Consider the following 24561-nt stretch of genomic DNA (forward strand, 5'->3'; position numbering starts at 1 on the left):
CCTGGGATCAGAAATTGAGTATTGGTCAAAACCACTGTAAAGATATCAAATCTGACTCTATTCCTCGTGCTTAGTCAGGTTGTTTTTAAAAAAAGAAATAGGTAGTGTGGACTAAGCATGTTAGTATTTATACGAACGACGTGAATATTGTTCTATTTGCCAAGCCTGCTATTCCTGGAGGATTAGACGAGCTTGTGCTCAGCGACACTCCCGAGGGCATGAGGCTAGCTCCTTCATACAATCCTTCTTTGAGGTTTTATGGACGCTGGTATTCAACTAGACTAGTCTAGCTGTCTATTTCGTAAGTTCCTCACAGCCAAGCGGGCCGCGTGTTAAATTAGACAAGTCTCCGCCAAATCCCACGAAAAAGCTTGAGAAAGCGCAACTTTGGTTGTATACCAGAAGGGCCCGCTACATTATGATAAAACGAAGGACTGGCTATGGCTGATAAGATTATGGAGTAGCAACTCATAGTACCATCGCCTGATAATCTTCATCTTGCGTTTCGTGGCTGGATTATGCGTATGCCAAAATGTCGAGTTCTGGAGGTGTTTGGTGGACTAATCTCATTTTCTGTGGGGCGCCCTACAGTGCATTTCGGCGAAATCATTTCAATGGCGGCCCTATTATCATACCACATCACATCATTCACTTTATTATTCCCAACAGATGTGGTCAGTTGTAAAACTCAGGCCGACACTGGGAATCATTGACCCGCCCCAATCGCACTTGATAAAGGACTGGACTGATTCGTTCGAGTAGCTTCGAGTAGCAGTCCTGTAGTACACGAAGGACTTAAGAGATACAAACAAATCATCCGCGATGGAACTAGCCCATCAGCAGATAATGTTCCAAAGTATCCACGAGTGCCTGTATGGGGTCAATAACCCCTTCTCGCACGACAGTGGACATGTGGCTGACAAGAACGGCCTTAAGAAGTGTATCAACCAGAATAGCAACAGGAGCAACTTTAGTCGCGGGAAAAGCACATGCATTGTCAAGAATATGCGGTTCGATTATATTTTTAATGGGATCATGAAAAAAAAACGTCAGTCAAAAAATACTTGATTGTGACGTTGTTGACGAACATCCGTAACTCCATTGTTGTAAATGAGAAGACGGCCCTCGAGCTCCAGAAACTTTGTGCAAGCCATTAAGCTTTTTCGTTAGGCCTGTGGTGCGAGTCGGCACAATCCTAAGAAGAATGTGAATTACTGTATTGACGAGGGAGGGAGTTAACTCCTAGACTCCTAACCTAGTAGATTCTGGACATGACGTCCTCGCTACAAATGGATATTCCACAGTGTATTATAATCTCATAAATCGATTTTCTGTCACTCTTGTTCACAAACTGACTTGTGTACATATAACCATCCACTATCAAGAAAACGAGGCAAGTCAGACGAATATATATGTTGTCAGCTCAACAATTTTAGGAACCACTGTGCGCCCCAGTTCCTCCCTGCAGGGAATTCGGCCTGACACCACTTGCTGTCTGTGTTCCCTATCTGAATTACGTGACATCGACAACCGATTCCATCAATTTGTAGAGTTAGAACTAGACTTAAAATTGACTGCCGAGCCCGGATCACATACCCCGAACTCTGGTCGGCATTCCGAGGGCGAACAGTAGTTTGCCCGGTCCGTCTGACCACGAGGACCACCACACCAGTTATAGATACTGCAACATAACTCGATAGGACACCGTGTCCCAAACCCCTTACCACAACGACCGTTTGTAGTGAGGGGAAGGTTGGAGCCCTGTAGGCGCGACAATGTCATCAGTGTATGCACCATGCCAGGTCGAATGACATCATCTTACCGGCGTGAGCTTGTGAATATTAAATTGCATATCGTCAAACCACGTTGCTCCAGTCAAGAAATATCGGCGAGCTACATATGGGGCATATGCGGTAGAGAATCGTACTGTGTCGAGGTTTTTGAAAGCGGCACTGAGTGAAGCTTGGATCATATTTGTCTTCAGCACACGTGTAGTCGGAAGGAAGCTAAACGACTGAGTAGCGACTCTCTGTCCGCCTCTGTACCCGAACACCGCTACGTGACAGCGCGACACGCCAAGTGGTATACCCCGATTTCCCAATACACATCCAAATCTGAAGGACTCAAAGTCAAAGGAATCGGTCGTCGACCTGCTATAGTGAGCTTTGATATAAGGCGTGGGTGCATTCAACTGGGTTGCACCGACGCCACTCGAAGTCCAATATACAACACCGTTGTTCCCCGAAGTAGTTTCCAACCCAAATGGTACCTGACCAGCAGAGTCATGCGGATCCTGCGAGTCTATAGACGAGTGGTTGGTCAATAACACATTCTGGAGAGTGGCTTGGACAGCTTACAGAAATCAGAGAACTGAAGACCCTCATAAATGTTGATAAGATAACCAAATGAACGAGGGGAGGTTGGGAAATCATCAAATCCTGCATTGATAGTCTGAGCCGAGGCCAGCGCCAGAATGGTGTTGAGAACTGTAATATTACGCCCAAACATAATGGCAGATTGCGCAAGGAACTCGTGATGAAAAGAATGATTGTACTTGGTCGACCGGGTATATCATCATCACGATGATTTCAAGTGAGCTGTGCGTATATATAGAGAGCAAGACAGGGCTCCTATATGTGTAAGATATTGCCTGTACCATAAAATGAATGTGCGGAACAATAGCTACCATGATTGGTTTAACTACGAAAAGATTATTGCCGTTTGATACAATACTGCGTCTGCCGAATTTGGAAGCATCAAATCTCAGCTGCTGTCTCTGATTAGTGGCTTCGACAAATTTGCCGAGACTGACCAGGACTCCCATATTCTCGAGTAGCACTTCGGTAGAAGTGCAACGTATCCTAGGTCCAGTTTCTCCAGCTCCAAGTGACATGGTATGGGCTTAGATAAGGTTAAATAGATCCCGTCTCGTTTCTTTTAGCGCGTTCCTTTCGCGTATTTCCTTTAGATTTCGGTTCGGCTGGGAGGTGACTGCAATTTTCGGTATACAAGTTCCGAAAAGCCTGAGAACTTAGTGGTTGTGGGCCAACCAGAAAATTGTCGGACGCCTTTTAAATTGCCGGGTTTGGGGTATTGAAACTAATGCGCCCCAGAAGTCTATTTGCTTCTTCTGCTGACGATAGAGATAATCCGGTATAGCAGAAGTCAGATAATTGGTTAAATATATGGGTACTAGCTTGGCTTTTCAACGAGGTTGCATGTCTTCGCTGCGATCACGCTCCATTGGATAAATGCAGGGTATATTAGAGTTTGACAACCTCTAATGTTGATATAATGCCTGCTGAGCATTGTATCGGAGTAGTGTCGGTCTGCTAGTTTGCACAACTCTCCACGACGTAATGTTCACTTTGTGTGGTGTACTCTAAAGGCATCATTTTACATTATCGTATCCTGAACTAATTACTATGCCGTCTTGCCTTCTTGATCAGCATCCGACTTGACGCCTGTCTCCCCTTGACTGAGACGAGGTCTGTAGAGTATTTCTCAGCTGTCACACCACTATAGATTTTCGAAAAAAAATTTAATTTTGGCATTGGTGCCTCCACTACAGTTCATTCACCGTTATAACTGCGTAAAACTATACGGGGAGAGCAGGGTCATAATGTTGCAAGGCCAGAAGTTAGTAGTTCCGGTGGTCCGAATTCACTCTCACGACTCGGTGTCAGGGCATGGATTTCAAAGATTCATGTGATTCAGGATAACTTAATCGTGAAAAGGAAAATTACATCCGCAAGTGAATATTTTTGTATGCCAGCTTAATCGCCACAACTGGCAACAGATATGATGGAGGCTACTTAAGTAGCACTAATCTTTTGGTCGCAGTTCAACGATGTAGCCGCCCAGACTAGATGGTACCTGACCAGAATAAGGCACGTGCACATCGGTAAACATGTATCTGCCTAAAGCGCGAGCTAGCTGACCTTAATGCCGACCCCTTTTTTCTACGTGTTCCGTTTTACAAGACTGCGCATCTTCATTACCGGCAACTCACGGTACGTAGTTGATGGATCGATTTTCGTGTGGGCCTTATTGTTGCGTACAAGCGGTAACATATTGAGTTGAAAGCTCTCAGTTTACGATCATCACCAAGCCAGGTGCAACCACGTGCGGCACCATGGCAAACATATTGGACCTCTCCAATGAACTCATACTACAGATTATCTCTTATATCAGACCACGGCCGCCCGTACTACCTTGTGGGCTTCCCACACACGTCTGGCCGAAGGTATTGAAGAGCCACAACCAAAAGTCTTTCAAGCAAGCACAGCAGCTTTATTGTATCGTTTTGTCATGTCGCCGCTTCCATGACCTTGCAACGGGAATCCTGTACAGCTATATTCCCCTGATGGATTCAACCGTTCGAAGCCAAAAGCTGCTACAGACCCTGGAATGGGGAACCGCAATTTGCGATTACATACAGCATGTTTCCATCAATGTACGCGGGATCAGCTCCGCAGAGGTATTCCACCAGTTGTTTTTCTGGTTACCTAAAGTTCACACCATAGATCTCAAGAATTATGATGCTTGGGATACGGAGCCATGGGATGAAAACAACCAATACGATGTTCAGGGGTCTCCCGTCAAAGTCCTTCGGCTGGTGGAATGCGGCGCGCACGAGGATCCATTGCACGAAATACTCAGTTTCCCCAGTGCTCTGAGAGAGCTGTGGTATGACGTCGTCCAAATTGAATGGTCTGGTCACTGGGGGGATACGGCACCTGTAGACTTCTCATGTGCAGCTATCAAGCGCTCGTTAGGCCACCAGATACACTCTCTCGAGAAGTTAGTCTTCACTCGGCCACGGCAAGACCATGAAGGACTTGGCTACAATGATCAGCTTGACATTTCAGATCTTACGGCCTTACGGAGCTTGTGCATCAATCAAGTCTTCCTAGTCGGTTACCATTCCGACCTCAACATCAGAGAACATATGCCTAGCTCCCTGGAAGAATTGGATGTCTTCTTCGATGACGCAGGTTATCTGAGTTTCCTGAGTCATGATGCACCAGCGCCGGTGTGGCTATTCGGACTGCTGAATCAGCCGAGAGACGAAAAGAATAGCAACAGACCGTCTTTTACCCCAGAACTAAAGAGAATGCGTATCGTCTCACAGGAATGGTGGCCTGAGTACAGTGAGGAAAGCGAAGGCGAGAGCATGAGTGAAGGTCATGATGTGGGTAACGACGACATGAGTCTCGACGAGTCTCGGTTGCGCACCAATGCCGATTATCCCTGGAAACCTCCGAGAGTCCTGCTAAGAGCGTTGTCTCAGTCCAACTTGGCAAAACTGAGTTGGAGCATCTACCTGCATGGCAGCCGCAGATGTTCTTACGTGCCAGAGGGTGGTAGTGGTTTCACAACCGAGTGGGAAGAGTCCTGGGACCCAGAGGAAAGAATAATTGCTTAGACGATACAAGCTCTTCGTTGGTCGAAGAGTCTATACAGCCGGGTGAGGAGGCAAATCAAGGGCAGCTCCATGATCCTTGCCGTCATAGTCCTGTGCATTGGCGTCTGATGTGGGTAGACCTTTCTAGGACGTCCATCTGTAAGAGGAGGTTAAGGAACACACGAAACATTGATCGGATTCGTCAAACTAGCAACTGCACTGGCAATTATGCGACCAGCTCCCATTTCAACGTGGTGATGTTAGAAAACACGACCGCTGGCATTGTAACCCAAAAACCTTAATGCATTGTCTTGACATGCCATTTTCAGTGGAATCGGGATCTACGATTAAGTTAGTGTGGATTAGGTCCCGAGGCTGCAGAATGGAGTAACGAGCGTTGCACAACTACCGGGACTGGGATTGGCTCTTCCAAAGTGACCAAACAAAGAGGCTTGTGAGGTACGAAAATAAAGGCACCTTGAGGCTAACTAGGCAGATATCTGCTCTTTCTGTTCAATTTGGTCATCAGAAAGGCGCAGCACTGGGGTGCATCCAGCCATGGATTGCAGAAACTGCTCTGAATTGAATGCTAATATTAGAGGGCCATTTCCAGTGGGTGGTGCCTGATTCCTTGAGCTAAGGTTAGTTTGCTAAGGTCGGTCTAAGGTTAGGTTAGTCTAGGTTAAGGTTAGGGGATTCTATATTTAGGATGGATGGCCTGGATGGGAATTAGTTGCACTGTTGTGGACTCCTGTGCACCCACTATTCCAACGATATCGTACTCCACTTGCATCGACACTGCCGGTCGCCCAGTGGACAGGAATATGCGGTCCCTGCATGAAGGATCGCGCTACAGGGCAGAGAGTTGTCTTGCACTACCGAGTATTGACTGATGCAAGGAATTAGACGAACTCGGCAGGTAATGTGGAAGCTTTTGAAATCCCTATCGACGTCACAGGCATCATGTTCTAGAATGCTGGCTCGCCGAAAATCTTAAGATAAAGAGACTGTCCATTTCGCTGGAAGACGGGCTTTGACTTGAACATCATTCATCTCGATCATCACTCCAGACTCTATTGCGACGCTTCCACAAAGCTCTCAGCTTTAATATCTTTGTCATTCTCAGCACTATTATCTCTACTCGCCATCATCACCTCGTACACCATGCGCTCCGTCTCTTTCGCCACCGCTCTTGCCGCCTTGGCCTTAGGTGCCTCAGGTTTACCGCAAGCCCGTGATGCCTCAGCATCGCCCCAAGTCCTCGAGCAGCGAGAGTACGTGTATGACTGCGACTGCCGCAAACCAACAGACGAAGCGCACCCCTGCGGCAGCATTCAGAAGAACGACCCGGACCCGTCAAAGGGGAAGCTAAACTTCGTGGCGACGTGCGGCACGGAGTGCAAGGTCACGGTGGGCGGCAAGGACGTCGAGTTCAAGTTCTACAGCTCGATAGGACAGGAGGGCGCCGAGCAGTACGGTATATCGCCCTGGGCGTGCACCAATTCGATGAACCAGGCTGCCTGCACATTCGACTGGTACGGCGCGATGGTCAACGTCTACTGCCCGTCGGGCTAGGCAAGTGCCGTGTCAGAGCGGGCCGGCGGGAATGCAGAACGGGAATGCGCGACGCAGACTTCCCACAATCAACCGGTGCCCATATAGCATCTCAATGCTGGGAGGTCACAGGGTCGGAGAATGCACATGTAGCACTCAAGAATGTTGATATGGCGTGTCAATGAGGCGGGAGGGAGCGTCACTTTTGCCTTGCAAATATTTTGCCATGTCCCCCTTACCTCTCTCTACACGGCAATGCGTCAGGAAATCGACTGGCGGCGGTCAAGTTGCGCTCTTCAGACGCCAGACCAGGGATGTCCAGATCGCATCCAACGTTCCGCTATGGAGGATTGTGCTGGATTGCCGACACTGAGATCACCAGGTTCTGAGGCGCAAATATTACTCGAATGCCTCAGCCCCGAGGCATCGAGTCATCTTGATGGTTCGCAAAGAACGATGAAAGAGCTTTGAAACAGACTGGAAAATTATTCCTATTCTAAACAATAGTTTCTAGATGCCGAGTTCAGAGAAATTAGATCTGAAACCCACATACATACAGTCCCGTCCCGTAGTAGTATAGTACCAGACAACAGGTAGAAAAATCGACAGAGCTGTATCGATCCTTATCACCTCTGACACAACAAGAATACCCTATAGTCAATGGTTATCAATCTAAAGAGCTGATAGAGCCTGGCGGCGTCCATATATTTTTCATGTGTTATGATGTGACCAAACGTCTATCTTCCTGCAAAGTGCGCAAAGATTGGAGTTCGTAGCACCTTGGTAATCTACTTGACATGCCCCGCATATTTCGGGAAGATTATGCAGCGCTCATTTCACAGGTGGATGACATCGTGCCAAGATCCTAGGCGTTCGATGAACCGCCCTAGTTGACGCTGCCAAGGATTATATCGGGTCCCACGTCGACCGGGAGGGGTTTGCACCGGGGGCTCTTCCTGCCGGCAATGTCTCGAGGGCATGGTATGGCAGGCAATCGAATCATTTACATGCCCATCGTTGCCGCTGCTCCTATAGCAGGATGATATCTCGCAGGATGGAGGTCAAATGTTGGTAGGAACAAAATGTTTGGAGGAAATACTTCAATATTACTGGAAATAGCCAAATATGCCGACAACGAATTTGTTTGTATATATATGTAGACATATTATGTAGTACCCCTACGACTATTGTCTGAGCATAAAACCGTACTGGAGATGCTTTCTATCTAGCAATATCAGAGCAAATGGCTAGACATATTTGAGTATAAAAAGTTGTTGTGACAATGATGCAGCGCTGATGATGAGGTATAGGGCTTGTTGAGACGGTATACCTAGGCATTTTGATGGGGACTCACACGCTTCTTCTGCTCCTCGTAGTCGATAGCATCAGCGTCGATACCTCTTGTTTCGGGAACGCAGAAGAACGTGACGACGGCTCCAAGCAGCTCAAAGGCAAAGAAGATCCACAGGACACCGCTTAGACCGATTGAGCCAGGGTATTGTGCGCTGTTGGACTGTGACCACCAGTTGAAGCCAATACCGGACAGAATGGCACCGAGCTTTCCGACAGCGGCGCAGAACCCGTGAGCGATTCCTCGCACACGCGACGGGAACACCTCGCCGGGGACAATAAAGGTGGTAGCATTAGGCCCGAAGTTGAAGAAGAGTTGCGCAATGATTATGAGGGCGAAGCGAGAGCCGGAAGACAGCCATGGGGCACCAGCCAAGATACCAAACATCAAAGCCGTGACCAAGAACCCTTGGATCTGGATCCATTTCCGACCGAGCAATTCGATGAAAGCAATCGTCAAGAAATAACCAGGGACGTAGCCAGCGACGGCGATAATCAGGTTACCTTCGGCGTTTCTGAGCAGATAATCATACGGGCTGTTGCCGGTAGCGTACCCGATATCTTTCAAAATGACTGACTGGTTTAAATTGATACCGTAGAACGCGACATCGACTAAAAACCACGAGAAAGCACATCCAAAAAGGGTTAAAGCGTGTCGCGGTACCTTGAAGTACTCGATGAAGGCAGTCAATTGTGCGTTCTTTGGAGGGGTGACGGTCTGGCCCTCCGCGATAGACGGACGATGGTCAGCTATGGGTTGACCATGAGCGGGTGGTGAGCCACCATCAGCGGGCTCGCGTTTCTTCTCGGCAGTCCCAGCGGAGCTCAAGGAGCTGATCGAAGCCTTGGCAGACAGCTCCACGCTCTCCGTGAACTTGCGAGACTCGGGCATGGTCAGGCGGAAGTAGAGGAGGGCGAAACACGGGATGAGCGCTAGACCGATTTGCAGGCGCCAAATTGCATCGATCTGACTGAAAGCGCCGTTGGTCAAAGGCTGTTTGAAGATTGCTAAGAGGATGCAAGTGACGACTGATGCAGCCAACGTGCCCTACGGAATCGGGTCAGCAATGCACTCTGTCTGCATGACGACCAAGTAACCAAAACTCACCCAGCCCTGGTTGCTGAAAATCCAGCCAAGCATGCGACCGCGGTTGGCCAGAGTCGAACGTTCGGCGACGATGGCGGCAGACATGGGATAGTCACCTCCAATACCAATTCCGAGCAGTAAACGGAAACCGAACAGCCACCACATCTTCGAGACACCGCTGGTGAGTCCAGGGACGTTCTGAACCGGAAGAGAAATGATCATGATGATGCCAACAATGGCGATTATCAGCTCCTTTCCGTAGACAAACTTGCGGCCAAATGCATCGCCCAAAAAGCCGAAACCGAGCTGCCCAATGACATTGCCGATATTGGCTGCAGCGTTGACAGCACCACGAACCAGGAAGGGAATGGTAGGGGGTGAGGTTGCGGTTGTGTTGTTGATGGGGACGGTTTGGAAAAATTCGTAGGCCCAGATGGGAGAGGCGAGATTGACTATAAAAAGGTCATAGGAGTCGAGCATGAAGCCTACGCCGCAAATAAGATAAAGCTTGAAGTCGGCCCAGGTAAAGGCTTTCGGGGGGTGGAGCCGCTCATATTCCTCGAGAGAAATGTTGTTGCCATTCTCGTCCTTGCGAATATACCCGTTCTCTTCCCAAATAGGCATGATTTCGGCTTAGCTGTGCGGAAGAGCTATGCGACGGGGTGTTTTTGCCAAGTAATTAGATGGGGGGAGCATGTTCGAACATTGTAGGTAGCCGAGCAAACACAGGCCAAGCATTGGCGTTTATATTACAGTTGCTTGTCGCATTTGTCATGGTGAGCGCGAGCCCATTCACGCTTTCACATCGTATTTTGGGCGTCATCTCTGGCGTTGCGATGTCCTATGAACGTCCATATCCAAGCACGTGCTCGTGAGTTGCAACGGTTCTGGCTCGTTTTCGAAAGGACATGCAAACAAGCTGACGGACAAGCAACCGACTTCCGCTTGATCATCCTGGCCGGGCTTTATTTTAGGGCCAACCCCTGTGAGGACAACCCCCGGCTAGCGGGCGTGATTAGCCCCCGAACGTCATTGACGCAAAGAGGCAGCAGGGCGCAATCCCCGTATCTCATCGGTTATTGGATTGAATATTGCCTCACCCTCTCAGCCGTAGAACATGCCTTTGCATTCGTACTTGCAATTCGCTGTCATTATAATGGCATGATGGCAACAATCAACATCACAGTCTCCCCACTGCCATCAGACATCAGACGTCAGACAGCTTCAGACTAACTGGGTTTAGATAGATGCGCAGTCAACTATTAACCAAAGGCTTTGGGTTTGTTTAGGGGCATCCACCAATATTATACTTTTGCCCTGCTCAAGGCAATTCCACCTTCCCGCATTAGCACCTCGGTGAGAGGCACAATGGAGCCCGGCCTCACACTCGGGAACCAATGGATAATAACTAATCCGCGGCCGTCAATGAATCCCCAATTATGATACAAACAAGACCTGCAAATTCGGCCGGATTCTCGCGTGCCATCGAGATTTGCACTCTTGAGTTGCGGTTGGGTGCCATGCGAGGAGAGCGGGTAAGCCGGATCTCTGCAGGTCAAGCGACACGCAGCACCGCATCCCTGTGGAACGACGTTCAACTCAGCAACGCTGCGAAACATCTTTGCAGAATCCAAACCTGCGCATGTATTTGCGGTAGAAAGATGAGGAGCCATTTAAATTAGGAATCCTCACTATCATAGTTACCTTATAAACGGACTACCATTATTCATCACTCAGCACAAAGACCGTCCTTTGTAGAGAGCAGTATCTCAAACATGTGTAGGTTCTAGCACCTTGCTTGAATCGCTGTTCAAGATGTTCGGATGCTTCAAGATGTTCCCGATACTTATTTGACCTGTGCTTTGAAGGTGCTTCGTCGTTCCGGCAGACTTGCAAATCAATGGTTCTTTATACCAAGCATCAATTGGGGCAGTGCGCCGAGGAGTGGAGTCCCTGAACGGAACGGAGTTCGAGATCATGATGCGGAAGCCCGTTCAAGCTCCGTGTCCTTGTGCCAAGCCTCAAAAGCAATCAAATGCCTAATCTTGCAAGGCTGAGAAGGTACATCGTATACTGCTTGGGAAGCAAAAGTGGATACATTGTCACGTTCGTTCTTCTCTATAAGACCAGCCTAGCAATTCATCGTGCGCCTACTAAGTACTTCATCATCATCTCGATCTTCACACTCTTACGCCATCTCTGCTCGAGTTGAATAGTTAATAATGCACTCGACATCCGGGCCAGTAAGCTTGGTGGCTTCTTCGTTATTGATAGTTGCAAGTGGTCAAACTTTGTACCAACCATGCCCCCTTCTTCGCGCATACTATCCCGGTCCCACACTGGACAAGGATTCGGAAACCGTCAAAAGCTTCACACAAGAATTCACAGGTGTCTTCGATGATTTGATCGCCAGTGGCGGTAGGGATGACTTCGGCGCCATCACACCGAACACGACTTCATTCTCAGTGGTGCTGTTCTCAGGCGCCGACTCAGCCGAGGCAGATCCCGTCTTCTTCGAGTACCACTATACGGCAACTGCACTAAACGGCACGTCTAACGTCTCTGCCCAGACCGTCTTCCCGGTTGGAGGCCTAACACAATTGTTCACGGTGTACACATGGCTGGTAGAGGCCGGCGATGAATCCTGGGAATCGCCAATCACTGAATTCCTCCCGGAGCTCAGCAACGCAAATGCAACCACCAGCTCTTCAGAATACGATATCGGCTTAACCGTTGACTGGGACTCTGTCACGGTTGGAAGTCTGGCCTCTCATATGTCAGGTCTTGTACGGGACTGTAAGTCGTGAATTTCGGTGCCTCTGATGCCTCCACGGTACTAACGAGAACAAGCCAACGCATGCAGCATTTTTGAGGACTGCGACAAGCAGAAATTTCTAGATGCTATTTTTTCGAGCGTCCCATACTTCCTCCCAGACACGACCCCCATAATCTCCAACGCGGCATTCCAGCTCCTGGCGTACGCCATCGAATCCAAGACCGGACGATCGTTCTCGGACGCGCTGAGCTCCTCGGTCCTCGACGCCCTAAACATGACGCAAACAGGGCTGCTCAGCCCCTCCACCGCGGTCTTCGGCGGCCAGCCCCCCAAAAACTTCACCTCCTCCGGCGCCGGCGACCCCGCCGCCCAGTCCCTCTACGCCAGCACCGCCGACCTTGCCAAAGCCGGGCACGCCATGCTCTCCTCGGCCCTCCTCGCGCCCTCGCAGACCCGCCGCTGGCTCTCCCAGCCCGCCGCCGACACCTCGAACCTGCGCAACGGCGTCGGGCGGCCCTGGGAGATCTACCACGCGGGCCGGCTCGCCAACTCGTCCATCCTGGACGTGTACACCAAGACTGGGTCCATCGGGCGCTGGAGCAGCTACTTCGGGCTGGCGCCGGACTTCGGGGCCGGGTTCGCCATCCTGGCGCATGACGCCGACACGCCCGGGGCCCCGGACCTCAACGTCTACGCGGACGTGGTGTCGCTGGCACTGGTGGCGCTGGAGGGGGCCGCGGCCGCGGAGATGGCGGCGAGGTATGCGGGGGAGTTTGTCAGCGATGGGGCCAAGGCGGTGCTGGATGTGGCGGATGGCGGGCCCGGGCTAGTGGTTGAGGAGCTCGTGGTCGCAGGGTTGGATGTGAGGGGGGAGGCGGCGGCGAGGCTGGAGGTCGAGGTCGGGAGCCTGGATTTCAGGCTCTATCCTAGCAACGTGGTCAGCGGTGGTCTGCAGCAGTTCGTCGCCGTATTCCAGGACCGGAACGCGCCGGCTGATATGGGCACGCCGACTTGTATTACTTGGATGGATGTTGGTGCGCTGGAGGGCATCCCTGTGCGGTTCGTCTTTGAGATGGGCGATGGTGGGGTCGCTGTTGGGTTGCGAATTCCGGATAGGCGGGCTCGTTTGGACAGGGCTTAGGAATTTGATTATTTCGGGCATAGATAGGTATCGATCACATCAGATATTTTATCACAGCAGTCACGGTCAATGTGTCACTAGTTGGGGTGAATTCGGTGTGTCTTGGTCTCATGTGCCTATCTATATCCATGGCCTTCAATACAAAGTGTCTTAGAAACCCTCCGAAAAAAGATCCAATGATCACAATGATGCTGCCAGAATGGAGTGCATTATGCCAAACGTTGCTCTCGAAGATGCGAAAGCGGAAGTAAAAGGGGAATGTGCCTATGGGCAAAAGTGGGCTGCTGAAAATGAGTGTCGAAAGAGTGACAAGAAGTGAAAATTGTGTGATTGATCTGCAAATGCCAGGACAAAGTCTCAAAAGGAGTGCCAATGAGCGAGCGATTTGCTCGAAAGAAGAAGATTGTGTTTAAGAAGTAAAAGTTGCCAATGAAGAATGGAAGTTGTGTTCAAAGGGTGGAATTTGCGTGATGATGTGTCGGCAAAGCATGTTTGAGATAACATATCATAGGCTTCAGTGAAGACTACAGAGGCTCATCCTTGTAGCTCGAGCCATCGGAGTCCTGCCACTCCTCGGATGAAGGGCTCTGCTTGAGCAGCGAAGAGTCAACAGCGTCCTCATGGTCGGCCATGCTGTGATCATCATCATCGTTGTTCATGCTGTGATCCTGATCCTCATCGTCGTTGCCCTTGCTATCATCTTCGTTGGCGCAGTAAGTGCTAGAAGAAACCATACCCGGAGCAGAGACACGAGTGCCAGCGTTCATCATGGTCTCGTAGTCCCAGTTACAGGAGCTGAGGTGGTGATCGAAGACAGCCTGCATATCGATAAGCTCCATGCCGGACGTGTCGAAGATATCGCCAGCTGAGGTGACCCAGCCCCATCGGAGCTCTTCGTTAGGACAAGGCATCCAGGTAGCATCCCACTGCGACAAGGTATATGTAGTGTTCGTATCACACTGGCTCAGTGTGAGCAAGTACTTGCGAGTGATGACAAAGTTCCCGCTCATTCCTTTTTTGAAAAGCTCATCGGTGCACATGACCTGCCAGAATTTGGCCTGGGCCCTGTGACGCTCGTGGATTTGTTGGCGGCTGAGGCCGGTGATGCCCTCCCGAGCGTAGATGGGGTTCCGCGGATTTCGGAAGGCCTCGCGAACAGTGACGTTGATGGTATCGATGTAGTTGTTGGGATCGAAGACCGTGCCGTCAGGAAGAATAAGTTGGGACTGTGGTTGGGCGGGTTGCCAGAGAGACACTGGAATAGTCAGGTTACCATTCAAGTCGACGTCTAACTTTTCATTTTGGAACTCCAACGTACTGAAGTCTACTTCATTGAGATTGATACCATTGTAGTGACCCATACCCCGCTGAATGGCAGCCGGAATGGTAGCCTGATATACCATAGCGTGAACACCAGGTTCTGTGATGTTGGTAGCATTGCGAGGATTGTTGGCGACATTCGGGACCTGTTGAAGCGGCGCTCCAGCCGTACCGGACATCAAACCCTGCGACATGCCAGTAGACTGGCTGGCGGCACTGAAATTAAGCCGAGGGTTGTTGATATTGTTCAATTGTACGCCATGCATGTCGGGATTCAGCATACTAAAGAAAGCTCGTTGATTATTGGCACCTTGAGTAATAGAGGCTGTGCTCATGTTCGTGTCCTTGTTATGCGGCGGATCGTCGGCGTTGTTAAACGTGGTGAGATTATAACGTGGAGCATTGGCCGGTAAACCCATGTTGATCATCTCTTGCATGCGGTGAGGTGCGACGCTGCTGATAGGCTGGGTGTCAGCGGATTGTTCAGGGATATGTTTGTTATTCTTAATAGTACCGCTGGCCTTAGTAATGTTACCACGACCGCGGCCACGACCACCACGACGACCGCCACCACGGCGTCGACCGGAGGCCAGAACGCCTCGCTTGGTCGGGGCGGCAGATGTTGTGGCTGAAATGGCTTCTGCAGCTGGATGAGCGACTGAAGGATGGATCAAGGGAGGACCAGTGAGGTGACCGTTCTAGGGTTGCCCGAATTGCCTGTTGATCTGTGCCTCGATTGCACCACCATGTCCGGCGGCGGCATTGTTTGTATAATGGTGGGAGATACTTGAGAAGCTGGGCTGGGCTAAGTTAAAGTCGGAAGGTTTTGTCTCATCGATAGCCTCCCCCTCCGAAGTGGTAGATGCACCTGATTTCTCGGCTCTAGCTCGTCGCTTTCGTGGTTCATCACCGCTAGGCACGGCTGAAGGCTTACGACCACGACGCTTGGGCTGCTCAGAAGCCCCCAATGCAAGTTGAGTTTTGGTAGTTGTAGTAGCTTGCTCAGTTTGAGGGGTATAAATTGGCAAAGGTCCCTGCTGTCCCATAGCGCTCATAGAAGCAACAAGCGGCTGGTTCAACAAGTGCGTGCTGGTAGATGTTTGGAGGTATGAAGGCAGAGTTGCGTCTGGGGATGCGATAGGAGTGGGATTAACTATACGACCTGAATAAGTCACATTGAGTGTGTCCTGTGGCATTGATTGACTCTGAGAGCTAGTAGCAGCAGTGCTAGCATGAGGATTGTTCGCCACAGGCGGGAAATTGTAGTACGTTGGTAGAGGCTGCATTGCTTGCTGTCTAGAAGGCAGCTCCTGGGTTTGAGCCGACAGCTGTATCAACTCTGATGCAGGTGCAGAAACAGTCGCAGTACGAGCGGCAGCCTCTGCTTGAATCACTTGTCGGTGTCTCTGGAGGACTTCAGGTGATGGCTCCATGGCATTTGCTCTCATCATGTGAATAAGATAACCAGTATTATTCTCCTCCATTTTTTTGAACAATTCGAGGAACTCAGCAAGCTTCGGCGGGGGCTGACCATGCTCACTGGCCTTGGTAGCAGCCTGGTGCCATTGAGCATGTGCGAAAGTTTCCTCAGGCCGCATGCTGCCTCTGCCCATGTCGTGTGGAATGTGAGTGCGAGTGTGAAGTCGCAAAGGTAACAAATTGTTTTGTTGGTGTGTTTGTGTGACACGGTTGAAATCAACCTGTGTGATTCGTTGTGGGAAGTTATGGTTGCCGGGTTGCAAATTCTCCTCCTCAGAAGTTTCTGAGTGCTTATGCATAGGGCGGTCTGTGTGTTTGGCTTGAGGCCCATCAACAGTATCTGATTGATGAGGCTTGTCCATTATCCGGGTCTGTTTAGGGCCACCGATGGTACCTGCTTGGTGAGAGTCGCCGAGACCATGCTCTTGTTGAGGTTGGGCCATCTTCTGTAGCTTCCTAGGAATTGCCGATTTCCGATGTGTCTTGTCTGCCTCTGCGATAATGGCGTCAAGAGGGTGGTGCTTGGTGTTGTACTGAGGACCTTGTGTGGGATCAGAACTACTTCCAGCGCTATGGCTTTGGGACCTAGTCTGAACCATTTTCGTTTGGAGAATAAACGGTGATGGTTGGTCCACAGCCTCCCGAACAACTTCGTGAGGATTGGACCGGGTTGCCCGTGGTGACAAAGGAGAATGTCTGCTAGGCCTTGACCACACAAGAACGCCAGAGGGTATCAAGTCGATGCCGACAAACTTATCAATGACGACTTGCAACACTCCGTGATACTTCCAATGTGACTTTGCCTTTTGGAGGTGAGGTTTCCAATACCATTCATCGCCGATGAAAGGGGGCAAATGAACGGAGGATGGTGCAACAATTGGCACAAAGAGATGAATCCAATCGATGACGTTGTCAACTCGAATATTCGGATCCTGTGGAAGAATCTGATATTGCTGGCACAGTTGTATAAATACCTGAACACGTGTGTTGACAAGCAGTCTTGGATCAATCGCCTTGTAGTGCGGGGGGTCGAGGTGGGCCACAAGCAAATGAAGATGTGCTTGTAGGTTATCGAGACAAACTTCGGCACAACAGGAAAAAAAGCCTTGAGATTTCCAGGCACCAATGAGATTACGAATGTGTTGATCTGCAAAAATCGAGGGATCAAGATTTCCAGGGTGATATCGGCGAAGGTCGATTTGGGGTATCAATATTGCATGACCAGCTACAATATCCTGAAACCATTTGGTGTACGCTGTGCCTACGACAATCGAAGCTTGCACACAATCAGCATGGGGATACCCTTGTGATTGAGGAAGATATGTTACTCACTGTGCTGTCCTTCCATGGCCATGAGATCGTCACCATGATTGGCTGCTGGGATGATTCAGTATGGTCTCATGGTAAGTTCCAATTGGAATAGATGACGATAGTGAGCACATACCTGGCTCAACAGCCATCCTAGATGTCTTAGCAGGGATTTACATGTAATTAATTGTGCTTATAGAGGCAGAGAGCTGTAAAAACGCAAGTTCAGACGCGTGGGTTGGGCAAATGTTTTGGGCCGTGTGGTGAAAGAGCACCTTTCTGGAACAGTGCACAGTTGGAAGTGGTGAATATGGCAATTAATGAAACTGCCCCGCCATTGAGAAGTGCCACATTTGAATTGATCTATCAACCGAAATCATGTGTATGATCTGCCATGGTAAACTCTGACAGTAGTAAGATTTACTTATCGTGTATAGGAATTAGCGAATGCTATACAATCTTTTTCAACGCATATGATTTCATAAACATCGGGTTCTGATATCCCTCTGGATCGTATTGATGTGATGCGATGATTCGGGAATGGAGCAATCTAAACAATGGCAATATTTTACAGAATCGGGACGAAGAAGTTAGTAACGGTCCGAAGTGGGGCAGCTGCCGGCTTCATCCCGGAGGTCAACTAGGTAACGTTATCGTCACACACCTATTGTGCGTCTGGTTGTGATTTACTTTAGATAGATGTGGGTGGATATGAAATACTATAATATGTTCACCATTCACACCTTGATTCTAATTTCAGCACGATCTTATATACCAGTGATAAGACTGTCGGCCTGTCAGGTGTTGATTGAGGCCAAGGGGACCGTAATCTGGACTCTGACGACGGCAGGATGATAGCCTACAAAAACATCTGTATTGGCAGTCCATATCAAAGAATTGCCGTGTCAGTAAAATGTTGTTGACTTTCCCATTGCTAAGCTGGACTGACGACCGTATCTCCGGCAAAGATGATACGGTGAAATAATACAGCTGCTGTCGAATGAAATTTCAAGGCATTTAAGAAAGGAAACAAATGAAATTATGACCACTAACAGTGATGCCTTGATCATATCACTGGTCGTCATGGGCCCGGGCCCTGGGTTGTGCCTAGGAATAGCAGATACTGTAATCAATCGCGGTACTTCTTCACAGCAGGTCAGGAGAGTTGGCACAGCACGCATAAGGCTGGCTTAGCTAGCTATAATCACATATATCATTATTGTTACATACTGAGATCAAGTAGAACAGCCATGCCGCGACTCCCTTGAATACATTTTATGCAGTAGATTGACTACTCGGGATGACAGGAAGAGGTGCATGATGGGTTAATTGCACGGAATATGAGTGGGCGAGCCAATGCATGGGTTTTGCAGACCGTATGATCGAGTTTGTACAGGATGCCCGACCCTGGCCTTGCACAAATGGCGTGCCGCTACACACCACGGAGCATGCTATTGACGCAAAGGCGAAACGAAACCTACAATGAGTCCAGTCTATTTCCAATCACCAACTTCACTAAAGGTTTTGGATGTTGAAACGGCGATGGGCATCAAAGTTCTGAAAAAACGTCATTGACTGCGGTGCAGGTGGCGTGTATTGACGAATTTTTATTCTTTTACTTGTAACATGCAAAGGCTTGGGGCTGTCAGAGCCAAAATGTGTGTCAGGTGGGTCCGTAGGAGATAAACGTCCGGACTCAATGGCACCTCATAGTTTGTCGGATGAGCTAACCCTTACGGTGTATAGAATCTTGAGAATCTGCATCATAGGTGAATGACAGACAACGAAGGTGATTACTGTAGATTAACCCTGATCCAGCTTCGTTGGAAGTTAGAAGATCATTTGCGATGTAGGTTAGTGTCTGAGACATAGTGAACTAAGCTTAGGCGAGAATACGATTGCGAATGCTCTACGAATCCGTTGAGGCTAACGCTACTAACCTACTTCAGTAAATTCCGAATGGTCTAGACACCACTGAAAAGTGGCGATGGGCGCTGACATACGGATTAGTGGACGTCACTGCGGCCGAGGTTGGTTTATCGGCTTTGAGTCTCGACTCCTTAGCACCAGTGCGCTTTATTTGAGAAAAGAAAAAGAAGGAAGAAAAAGTCAGGCGTTGAAGCGATCGCGAAGAGGGTACAAGCAACCAGCATGCCGGAATGTTCGAGCTGATTGAAAGACTGACAGAGGATTATTTACAGAACATGTCAAGGAAACGTTGTTTGGCCAGTCTCTTCGCGCGTCGTGTTGTCGTGTTGTTGCGAAAATGGTAAACGCACCTTAAAAAAGAAAACCCGCCAAAGGGAACCAATGAAAATGATCAGGATTTTGGACAAATGCATGATGACATAATAAGTACTTCGAGGTATGCTTAAGTATGGACCGTCGACCAATCGCCTGCCAAGATGGCCCCCCCATCAGACAGCCAGGCCCGGAAAGCCCAAAAAGCTGCGATGGATCTGCGGCGAGTGCAGGTACCAGTCTGCCAGTCTGCCAGTCTGCCAGTCAAGCAGCGGAGCGCATTTCGTCTGGTCTGGCAAAAATGCCTTCTGGACGAGCGCTACAAGTAACTCGCTACAAGTGTTTTTACTGTAATCTGTAGTCATCCACGGGCGGATGTGGGAATATTTAATGGACACGGGCACGGGCACGGGCACAACTGACACAAACTTGGTTTTAGCGCCCCTTCCCACACCCACTTTCGCTTCTAAACTCGAATTCTGAACTCGACCTCGAACTTGAACTCCATGTAACGTCCCCCCTTGGGTCCCCTGATTCGGAAGGAATTCTGCTGTAGCTTGTCGGCTCACATCGCCGTCCTGATTCCCTGGTAACAATCAAACAATCAAACAAACAACCAAGCGGCCCGGGACACAACTTTGGAGCTTACTCATGCATGAACCAATCTTCGGTGTTTCAGCGACGAGTCTCTCGAGTCTCTGATCGCCTATCTGATGTGCCATATTTGTACCCTGCTCACGCACTGCCATGACAGAACCCCCATCTCCAGAGCATCTTGCCTCTGGGAATGATTGCATCGCATCCCTAGCCAGCCAAAAGGACAGACTGGATTCTCTCCTCGCATTCAACCGTGTCCATGTCACCGAAATCTTGGACCAGGACTCTCGCCCTACCTTCGTCATTGACCTGGATCCCGACCATGACGCGCCCTTCCCTTTGGATGGACTGACACCAGTATTTTGCAACTCAGCCCTTCGTTTCCACGAGCGATTGATGGACGTTATCAACGGAACCGTAGGACAAGTTGAGCTAAACACAGCCGATACCTATCAGGACTTCAGGTCATGGGCTACTGGCGTCACAAAACACGATGACTCCATGGACTGCTTCCCCTTGAGCTTCATCTACGCCGACATGCTATGGACGGGCTCCACCATCAGAAAACGATGGCGGTTGATCAGCGGTAATCTGTGGAACCCTGGCATTCCTGTGTGCGAACCATCACCTCCTGCCCAGCTTGCCTCAGTCGGTCCAGTGCGCGAAACTTCAGAGAGATCTTCTGCCAAGCCATCCGTGGCAGCCACCACGACCGAGGTTCCTATCACTAACACTACCTTGAGCTCTTCTGAGCAGAAGCAACGCACTTTCCACACCAAGGATCCTGTGACCAACTCCAGCAGTACAGGGGACTCGTCCCAAACCAAGAGGCTGGTGCTAGCTGCACCTGTGCAGGCATGTCCTGACTGGACTGTACCCAGGCCTAAGGGCATCATATCTGATCACATAGCAATTGTCAGGGCTGTTCGCTGGGAGGATACACCCTTAGGTCCCATGAAGAAGTGGACGCCCGAGTTTCGCCATGTGGTCAATCTTGTCATGCGGTACCCTTTCGCCGCCGCGCTCTTCTGGGGAGCCGAGCTGACAATGATATACAATGAAGCCTACGCCAAAGAGGCGGCTGGCCATAAGCACCCAAAGATACTGGGAACCGGCTTCTCAGGGCCATTTTCCGAGGTGTGGGACGCTGTTAGTGATTCGTTCACTGAATGCGCCCGAACTGGGGTTAGCATTCGCAGGGAGGACGAATATCTGCCGGTCCACCGCTATGGCTTTCTTGAAGAGACATTTTTTTCTTGGTCTTTGACGCCACTATATGGAGGGACAAATAAGATTCTAGGTTTTCATAACACGCCAATCGATACAACGGAGTCAGTCCTCGGTCGTCGTCGGATGCAGACCATCAACCAGGTGGGCAGGAATATTTCCCAGGCTCGGGGCGTCAAGCAATTCTGGAAATACCTTCTAGAAGCCTTGGAAGACAATCACTTCGAAATTCCGTTCGCACTACTGTATTCTGTAGGGGACGTAGAAGATAACGACCAGGCGTCGTCGTCTTCTGGGAGCACCATGTCCATGAAAAATTGTGTCTACGAAGGCTCTATTGGTATTCCACAAGGCCACGACGCAGCTCCTCGTCAGCTTGATCTCAAGAGGAGTCGAGAGGGGTTCATTCCCGCGTTTCGAGAAGCGATGCGAGCACGTGAGCCCACATTGCTTAACACCCGTGACGGAACTCTGCCTGAAGAGCTCCTGGAGGGCATTAACTGGCGTGGTTTTCAGGAGCCTTGTAATAAAGCAATCATATTCCCCGTACGGCCGACAAACGGAGAAAATGTACTCGCCTTCCTCGTGATTGGTGTGAACCCACGACGGCCATATGATAGCGGGTACAGGGATTTTACTAGCATGCTCAACCGTCAGCTAGCCGCGTCTCTTGCTTCTTGCATGCTTTTCGAAGCAGAGGTTCGCCGTAGCAAGGACGCTGCCGAGGCGGCAGCTATAGAATCGCAGCACCTTTCGCAGCAGCTCGCCTTGCAGACCAATCGTTTCCGACGAATGACTGAGCAGTCTCCTCTGGGAATGTTCTTATTTGATCCCGACGGTATCCTGACCGAGGGAAATGACCGATACTATGAAATGACGGGACACCCACGGAATGCCAACCATGCAATGTCATGGATGGAACAGGTTGAGAGCAGTAGCTTGAAAGACTGTGAAGAGGGGTGGCAAAGAATGATCGTAGACCACCAGTCATGGTCGGCTGAATTACAGATGAAGAGACTTGTTGTGAAACCCGTCGACCTCAAGAATGAGGATATTGAATACTGGGTCGTGATAACTGCTCAACCAGAATTCGCTCCGGATGGTTCCATTCGAGCCATTATGGGTTCGATTACCGATGTATCGCATATGAAATGGGCCGAGGGTCTCCAGAATCGCAGACTACAAGAAGCTGAGGAAACAAGGCGGCAACAAAACGAGTTCATCGACATCACATCACATGAGATGCGAAATCCGCTAAGCGCCATACTTCAATGTGCGGATGATATCGTGGCAACTTTGAACGAACAACGCTCTGCAGGAACCCCCATTTCAGCACAGGACACAGAGAACTGTCTCGAAGCAGCTCACACTATATCGCTATGTGTACAGCATCAGAAGTCGATTGTTGACGACATCCTCACAGTTTCGAAATTAGATTCTAACCTCCTCGTCATAACGCCTACCCCTGCGCACCCTGTCGAAGTGGTCAAGCGTGTCATAAAAATGTTCGAATCAGAGTTGCTGGCCAAGGATATCCACGTGGTTCACCAGACTCTCGATACCTTCAAGGACGTCGCTATTGAGTGGGCGATTTTCGACCCTAGCCGCGTCATGCAAATATTAATCAACCTCGTTACCAACGCTATCAAGTTCACGGCGCCGTCGGCCATCCGAAACATCACCGTAACGTTGGGCGCATCGACAGAAGCTCCTGTGCTGGCCGACGCCTCTTTCTTCAAGTATATTCCACCCAAAGCCGTCAAATCCAGCGCATTCAACGACGATGATTGGGGCACCGGTGAGCTCTTGTATATTCGGTTTATGGTACAGGATACTGGCTGCGGTCTCAGCCCAGAGGAGATCAAACTGCTTTTCACAAGGTTTTCCCAAGCATCACCACGTACGCACGCGCAGTACGGGGGTAGCGGTCTTGGCCTTTTCATATCCCGTCAGCTGGCCGAGCTGCACGGCGGACGGATTGGCGTCTCTTCTGTAGTTGGAAACGGTAGCTGCTTCGGCTTCTTCATCGCCGTGCGTAGGACGTCGCCTCCTACTGGCGACAATTCGGCCAAGGTCTTGGGCATCGAGGGGGCGGTCGGCGGCGATGCAATGCTCACGCAACAGGTTGCACCCATGCGGCAGGACCTGGCATCGCGAGGGCCGCCCTCGGACCTCGTCGCCACCAAGGCCACCCGCGCCTTCGACCCCCGGGATCTGGACATACTGGTCGTGGAGGACAACCTGGTCAACCAGACGGTGCTGATCAAGCAGCTCAAGAAGCGGGGCATCGGCGTGAGCGCGGCCAATGACGGCATCGAGGCGCTCGCACACCTGGACGAGACCATGTTCCGCAAGGTGGGCGGCAAGAGGCTCTCGGTCATCCTCATGGACTTGGAGATGCCCAACATGGACGGCCTGACCTGCGTGCGCGAGATAAGGAGGATGGAGCACAGCGGCGAGATCCACGGCCACGTGCCCGTCATCGCCGTCACGGCCAACGTGCGCGAGGAGCAGGTCGATGTCGCCAGGCGGAGCGGCATGGACGACGTCGTCTCCAAGCCCTTCCGCATACCGGATCTGCTCAAGAAGCTCGAGGTCCTCCTGGAGGACCTCTCCCCAGGCGGGGCTTGAACAGGAATTCCCGTCCGTTTCATGAGTCAAAAGTGACACATGTTACATGATGATGAGCATGCCCCCGCCCCCCACTTGGAATTAAACGCATCGATAGAGCAAGCGACATGGACATTTTGGTTCGGAGTCGATTTATTAGAGCTAGACGGTATGATACCAGAGCGCATTAAACAAAGGCGTTTTACTGATTTAGACACCCCGCTCGTCATCGCGAGCAACACCAGGTTATGGGTATCAAGTGTTCAGGATTTAGAGGGATGTTTTGTAGACTTTGGGAAATACCGATGCGGCATTTTTGACGTGAGGGTCCTACCTCTCTTTGGCTTTCCCTCCCATGAACCTCTCCAAGCTGCGAGTAGTCGGATATTGCGCTGCTTGATAGGTGTGGTGATTTGGACTGAAGGAGTGCACTACATGTCACCCAAGGTTTGACACAGACAGGC

General features: G+C 50.2%; 6 protein-coding genes across 6 annotated transcripts; 4 read left to right on the forward strand and 2 right to left on the reverse strand.

Moving 5' to 3' along the window:
- Positions 1-4135: 4135 nt before the first annotated feature.
- BKA67DRAFT_541608 (uncharacterized protein) lies at positions 4136-5428 on the forward strand (the record flags this gene model as incomplete). Its single annotated transcript, XM_046100968.1, has 1 exon — positions 4136-5428. The coding sequence occupies one exon, from the start codon at positions 4136-4138 to the stop codon at positions 5426-5428; it is 1293 nt and encodes a 430-aa protein (XP_045951894.1).
- Positions 5429-6451: 1023 nt separating this feature from the next.
- On the forward strand, positions 6452-7062 carry BKA67DRAFT_111163 (uncharacterized protein). The gene has a single exon (XM_046094888.1). The coding sequence runs from the start codon at positions 6572-6574 to the stop codon at positions 6980-6982; it is 411 nt and encodes a 136-aa protein (XP_045951895.1). The 5' UTR covers positions 6452-6571; the 3' UTR covers positions 6983-7062.
- Positions 7063-8315: 1253 nt separating this feature from the next.
- On the reverse strand, positions 8316-9929 carry BKA67DRAFT_489815 (major facilitator superfamily domain-containing protein; the record flags this gene model as incomplete). Its single annotated transcript, XM_046096966.1, has 2 exons — positions 8316-9359; positions 9420-9929. Coding segments are annotated over 2 exons (1554 nt in total), but the record flags the coding sequence as incomplete, so codon positions are not given.
- Positions 9930-11390: 1461 nt separating this feature from the next.
- BKA67DRAFT_111185 (beta-lactamase/transpeptidase-like protein) lies at positions 11391-13383 on the forward strand. Its single transcript, XM_046094889.1, has 2 exons — positions 11391-12194; positions 12249-13383. The coding sequence occupies exons 1-2, from the start codon at positions 11621-11623 to the stop codon at positions 13313-13315; spliced, it is 1641 nt and encodes a 546-aa protein (XP_045951897.1). The 5' UTR covers positions 11391-11620; the 3' UTR covers positions 13316-13383.
- Positions 13384-13776: 393 nt separating this feature from the next.
- On the reverse strand, positions 13777-15162 carry BKA67DRAFT_111195 (uncharacterized protein). The gene is made up of 2 exons (XM_046094890.1): positions 14634-15162; positions 13777-14570 (listed from the first exon to the last, which is right to left on the reverse strand). Exons 1-2 carry the CDS (start codon positions 15070-15072, stop codon positions 13840-13842), a joined length of 1170 nt encoding a protein of 389 aa, XP_045951898.1. The 5' UTR covers positions 15073-15162; the 3' UTR covers positions 13777-13839.
- A 5248-nt stretch (positions 15163-20410) lies between these two features.
- Positions 20411-24118, forward strand: BKA67DRAFT_526861 (aerobic respiration control sensor protein arcB; the record flags this gene model as incomplete). The annotated part of the gene is made up of 1 exon (XM_046098790.1): positions 20411-24118. The coding sequence occupies one exon, from the start codon at positions 20411-20413 to the stop codon at positions 24116-24118; it is 3708 nt and encodes a 1235-aa protein (XP_045951899.1).
- Positions 24119-24561: the final 443 nt, after the last annotated feature.

Source organism: Truncatella angustata (genome assembly GCF_020726525.1).
Source record: "Truncatella angustata strain MPI-SDFR-AT-0073 chromosome Unknown BKA67scaffold_11, whole genome shotgun sequence".
Classification (NCBI taxonomy): domain Eukaryota; kingdom Fungi; phylum Ascomycota; class Sordariomycetes; order Amphisphaeriales; family Sporocadaceae; genus Truncatella; species Truncatella angustata.